General features: G+C 37.0%; 1 protein-coding gene across 1 annotated transcript; it reads left to right on the top strand.

The window, feature by feature from the left end:
• The first annotated feature begins 546 nt into the window (after window positions 1-546).
• On the top strand, window positions 547-4,701 carry LOC101014338 (protein SREK1IP1). Its single transcript, XM_003893548.5, has one exon. The coding sequence runs from the start codon at window positions 3,993-3,995 to the stop codon at window positions 4,455-4,457; it is 465 nt and encodes a 154-aa protein (XP_003893597.1). The 5' UTR covers window positions 547-3,992; the 3' UTR covers window positions 4,458-4,701.
• Window positions 4,702-5,720: the final 1,019 nt, after the last annotated feature.

The following is a 5,720-nucleotide window of genomic DNA, read 5'->3' as shown; positions in this document are numbered from 1 at the left end:
AGAAGACCACAGAGGTGAAATGCCCTCCTCATCATATTCTATTGAGGGTATATGATAATCACATGACATTTCTAGGGCTATTAACCCTCATCACTTGGTTAATGTCATGTTGGCCAGCTTTCTCCTGTAAAGGAGAAAAGTGTAAAGTTACTATTTTTCCCTTTCCCTATTCTGTTGCTTGGGGTTGAGTCGTTAAGCCTAGTCTACTCTCAGGGTATGTGTAGAGGGGTGTCAAGTTTCACCTTTTTTTAGTGGGGGGTGTAGTTACATATATTATTTGAAATTCTTCTGTAAGAAAGATTTAACTTTTCTCTTCATTTTTTTTTATTCAGTCATTTATTGATATTGGTGTGCACTCATATAGAGTCACAGATTGATCTTCCCTAATCTGAAAATCCAAAATCTGAAATGCTCCAAAGTCCCAAACTTTTGGAGCACTGACATGATGCCCCAAGGAAAGAAGGCTACACCTGACTTCATGTGATGGGTTGCAGTCAAAATGCAGTCAGAACTTTGTTTCATGCCCAAAATTATTTAAAATATTGTATAAAATTACCTTTAGGCTATGTGTAGAAAAAGCATAAATGCATTGCATGTTTACACTTGGGTCTCATCCCTAAAATATCTCATTATATATATGCAAATTTCCAAAAATCTGAGAAAATCTGAAATTTTAAGAACTTCTGGTCTCAAGCATTTCAGATAAGGATAGCCAACTAGTATTTCATATTTTGGGTTATAATCTAATGCCATGTTATTTATTTTGTTGAACAAGTTACTTCAAGTTTGGCCATTGGGATTGCCTTTGGGTTGGCTTCTGATTTCCTTTGACATGCCCCCATCTATTTGTGTGTTGAGCACTTTCTTCCTTTTGGCACTGCAAGATCCTCCAGCTTCTATTTTACCTGCCCCAGCCCTCACATTAGGAATTTCTCCAAGGAACCCTGGTTCCTTTCATTGAAGAGTGGTATTTAAAAAACAAAGAAACCATCAATTTTTAACTTCTTCATTGGTCAAATAAAGAAGCTGAGGTGCAGATGACAAATCAAATCACCTGATGCATCATCTGATATTGAGTTAGTGACAGGCAGGGTTTAGAAATCTGGGCCTGACCCCTAGTTTGATAGTGTTTCGATACTCCAGTCCTTGCTATATATCTCTGCTTTTCCAGCTAGCTTGTGAGCTCCTTTGAGGTAGGAAGTATGTTGTCTGCTCTTTGTAGAGTCTCCATTGTGCCTTATATAAAACTGGGCACGGTGCATACAGTAAATGCATTAAGAGACTCTCTGCTGCATCCTCTTATTTAGCCCCACTCTTCTCTGCTCAGGTCAGACCCTCATTCACTCTTGCTCTAGACTATTGCAATTTCTACAAATACAGTGGTTTCTTCTTTTCTCATCTATCCTACTCATTGCAAGATAAAAGATGAAATTGCAGAGTTCTGAAAATCTCTTTCTCAACACCCATTTCATAAAGTTAAACTCACAACTCAAACTTACTCCCTTTTTCTGTTTATCTGAAATCATATGTGGTTTCCTATGACTGTATTAGCAAACACTGCTTCATCATGTATTGCCCAGAAAAGAGGGACCGTCAGATATAACCTCCCTCAGCTTTCTTGTTTTCTATCACTACTTCTATTTCTGTCTTCCACCAACCTTACATTTTTCATTTCTGTTCCAGAAAAAGTGTCCCTACTTCTTTCACAGGTTTTAGCGGGTGTTAAACCTGACTTCTCTGAGATAGGGCTCCAGTGGTTATTATTTCTGAGCCTTAAATTCCTACTCTTTCATTTTCTATTGGTGCATTCTGTTGAACACATTTATAGGCTGAATTTTGCCTCATCCTAAATAAATAGATACATGAAAAATCTTCCCTGGCCCTTTCTTCTTTACATCATGCCATTTCTCCTTCCATTCATTTTTATATTACTCAAGAGAAGTCTCTACGCACAGCCTCTACTTTCCCACTATTAACTGACATATCCTACCTGAATTTAGATTCCCCCACCTAATTAATCCTTTACAGTATCCCTGAAGTGTTATGAATGATCTCTTAAAAGATTTTAATGACTCCATCAGTCATGGTCTAGTAGGAAATGGCACATTCAAAGGGTTTAATTTTATAACGTGAATGTTGGTGAGGTGAAATAACCCGGTGGGAGGTTACAGAAGCCAAGCAGAGTGACGAGGTATCCAGAGACCAGCAAGAGCGGGAAGGCAAGTGGAGAAAGAAGTGTTACCAGAAATGAGCAAGAGCTGTAGTTGCCTGATATGAGCTGTGGTCTTAGTAGAGGAAAATCGGCTTCTGTCAAAACTATGGACCACCAGGGAGGGGGAGCAGAAGAAATTCCCTTACTAATCATTTCTATTACCCATGATGTCCTGTTGGTGTCTCCCATTGGTTAACCCAATCTTAAGATAGAGGGCAGGAAGCTCAAGTAACACAGTTTGTAGAGGTCAGTCCTCTAGGGGGTTCAGGAGACAGATAAAGGATTGCCAGGGGCAAAGAGAATAACCAGCATAATTACTTATCTGATTGAACAATTGGGAAGATTTTTCTGCTCACTTTTTAAAGTTTTTCCTCCCTAATGCTATCTCCTGGCATCTTTCAATAACGCATGGATTTAAAAGATAAAAGAGCACCTGCTCTGTTGAGAGGGCTGTGTTAGACACTGGAGATTCAGTGGTGCAAAGAAAAGTGCTCTCCTTTCCTTCAGAAACCTTATGTTCTGAAAATTCCTTTGCAGTCTGCTGTACCAGCTCTTTCTCTGCCTTCCTGATTTACTGTTGCCATTCTTCAAAATTCTCTCCTCAGGTCTCTTCTCTCTCTAGGAAACCCAATTTATCCCCAGAGACTTTTGTTCTCACATGTATGCGAGGACTTCCAAATCCACATTCTAAACTCAGCTTCTTTAGCTTATTAGGAAATAATTTAAGGTGCTCAATATAATGGCCTCAATCTTTTTCCTCATATCTTATGGTCTCTTACATTCTCTATGCTCCTCCTTCTCATAAGAGGATCCAAGTCAGGGTTTTTCTTTTGTTATGTTTTAATCTGTTTTTGTTCACTGATGTATCATAAGTGCCTATAATAGTATCTGGCACATAATAAGCACTCAATAAATATTTATCGAATAATGAACGAATTCCTTCCAGTGAAATCAGATTATGCTCTACTCCCTAACCATATGACCTTATTTCTGCACTTTTGCTCACATAAATTTTCTTGCATCATTCTAGCATCTGTAATCCAATCTTCCTCCAAGATTTAACTTAAATATCTTTCTTATGAGCCCTTTAAGATACTGCCAAAATAGAATTAATGCATTCATCTTCTGTGTTGCCATTATATCTTGTTTATATTTCTGCTTCAGTACTACTATGATTTCATATATTATAGTTAAACATATGTATTGCTTATCTCCTCCTACAACATCACTAAAACTATCTAGGCTAAGTCATTTATTGTCATTCCTTCTTTACATCTCCAAAGAGCCTGGAAAAGTGTTTTGTTGAATTTAAGAAGCTAAACATTAAATCTCAGCCCAAATATATAAATTAACCTCTCTTGGTCATTTAAAATGTTTAGTATCTGTCTCTATACACAATTAATGTATGTCAGGAAAGTGAGGGCATATTGCATCTTTATTTTTGTACTTCTGGAGAGGTGTCAGGAAGTGTAGCTGAAAAAAACAATGTCAGATAGCACCAATTGGATACACCTTTAGTCAATGAATCCTCAATTAGGGTGACCTTTCGAATCTTCAATACTGCAATGCCATACCATCCTATCTGTGCTCTGAAATTTATATGATCTAGGCTCAATTAACTCAATTATATTGACAGGAAGTCACATCAATCCAGTTGCATACCCTCTGAAAACTGACTTTTGCAGGAAAAAAAAAAATGTCCTAGAGTAGATATTTACAGAGATCCAGAATAAGTTTCTGCTAATTTGTAAATATTAGAAGTGTTCATCTGACCACCGTCATGGCAGTCCCAGGTTGCAACAAGGACAGTGTCAGAGCAGGCTGTAAAAAATGTGGCTACCCTGGTCACCTGACTTTTGAATGCCGCAATTTTCTCCGAGTAGACCCTAAAAGGGACATAGTTTTGGATGTCAGCAGTACAAGTAGTGAAGATAGTGATGAAGAGAATGAAGAACTGAATAAATTGCAGGCATTACAGGAAAAAAGAATAAATGAAGAAGAGGAAAAGAAAAAAGAAAAAAGCAAAGAAAAAATCAAATTGAAAAAAAAAAGGAAAAGGTCTTACTCATCCAGTTCCACTGAAGAGGACACTTCAAAACAAAAGAAACAAAAATACCAGAAGAAAGAAAAGAAAAAAGAAAAAAAGAGCAAATCAAAAAAAGGGAAACATCACAAAAAGGAAAAAAAGAAGAGAAAAAAGGAAAAGCAGTCTTCTACACCTAATTCTGAATTCTCCAGAAAGTAACTGAGACTTTGGCTTAAGCCATTAAATTTAAAAATTTGTTTTTAAAAAGTGTTTGCCCTTCTTTGGAATTTGCTATATATTGTGCTTTGCAATAAATCACAGCCTTTTCCCCATAGACATTTTTCGTATGTGGGACCATTATCCCTCTGGCAATATATTTTTAATGTGCTATGACTGCAAAGTAATAAATCAGTCTTGTTACTTGATCACCATGCCCCAAGTATAGCTATTTGTGTATACTAAACACATCGTTTTTGGTAAAAAAAAAAAAAAAAAAAAAAAAAAGAAGTGTTCATCTAAGTCTATATGGAGATAATTGAGGTTTGTTTGTATGGATTCAATTGGACCTATTTTTGAATCTATTTTTCATACCCATGGGTGGAAAATCAACAGCCAAGTCCTTGTTGGACTTTAGCAATCCTGGTCTGCGTCCCTTTTTCATTCCTCCACTAACATATGGTGAAGATCGAGCTTCCATGTCTGTCTTTGTATTTTTTGGTCTTGGCTCCTCCTGATCCACAGCAAGTGACTGTAAAGACTAGAACACACATGGAGTTTAAGCACTACTGCATGCAAATTAACTCCTCTGACTTCTAGAATATAAAAATCTCTCACTTCCCTCAGGTTGCAATTAGTTAGAAATTAGTAGAACTGTAGCTTCCTAAGGACAACTGTAACCTTTCAACTAAAAAAAATATTAGACTGATGAAGAAACAAAGAGAGTGTGATTTATTACTGGTCAGTTCTTTGCCAAACTCACTTATGTTCCATCCTGGGCATGTAGTAAGAATACATTTTCCAGCCTCTATTAAATCCATGTAATGTGACTAGCTTTAACCAGTGTAATCTGAGCAGAAGTAATATGTACTACTGAAATATCTGCCCTGTAAAAATTTCCTGTGCTTCAAACTCCATGATTTTTTCCTTGAACAGTTTGATGCAAATGAAGCCACATGTTGAGGATGACAGAACCACAAGACAAAAGCATCTTGGGTCCTTAAATCACAATGTGGAGGAGAACTGGCCAGTGATTAGGAAGACTTATTGCAGGTTTTATGTAGTATATTTCTATTACTTTTGGCGTTACAGCAGCTGGTGTTAACGAAACAGAGGAAAAGTCAATGGAAGTGTTAAGAAAGACAAGGGTAGAATAAATTATGCAAATATTTTAATATAGGGTCATATATATTAGAGATTTGATGTAGTTGGAGTGGCTGCTCGTACTAAGTTCCTAGGGAAGGCAAGACAGCTTACAAGTAATAA

This window comes from Papio anubis, chromosome 1, assembly GCF_008728515.1.
Source record: "Papio anubis isolate 15944 chromosome 1, Panubis1.0, whole genome shotgun sequence".
NCBI classification, from domain to species: domain Eukaryota; kingdom Metazoa; phylum Chordata; class Mammalia; order Primates; family Cercopithecidae; genus Papio; species Papio anubis.
Note: the sequence above shows the minus strand (reverse complement) of the source record. Positions and strands in the feature narration are given on the sequence as shown.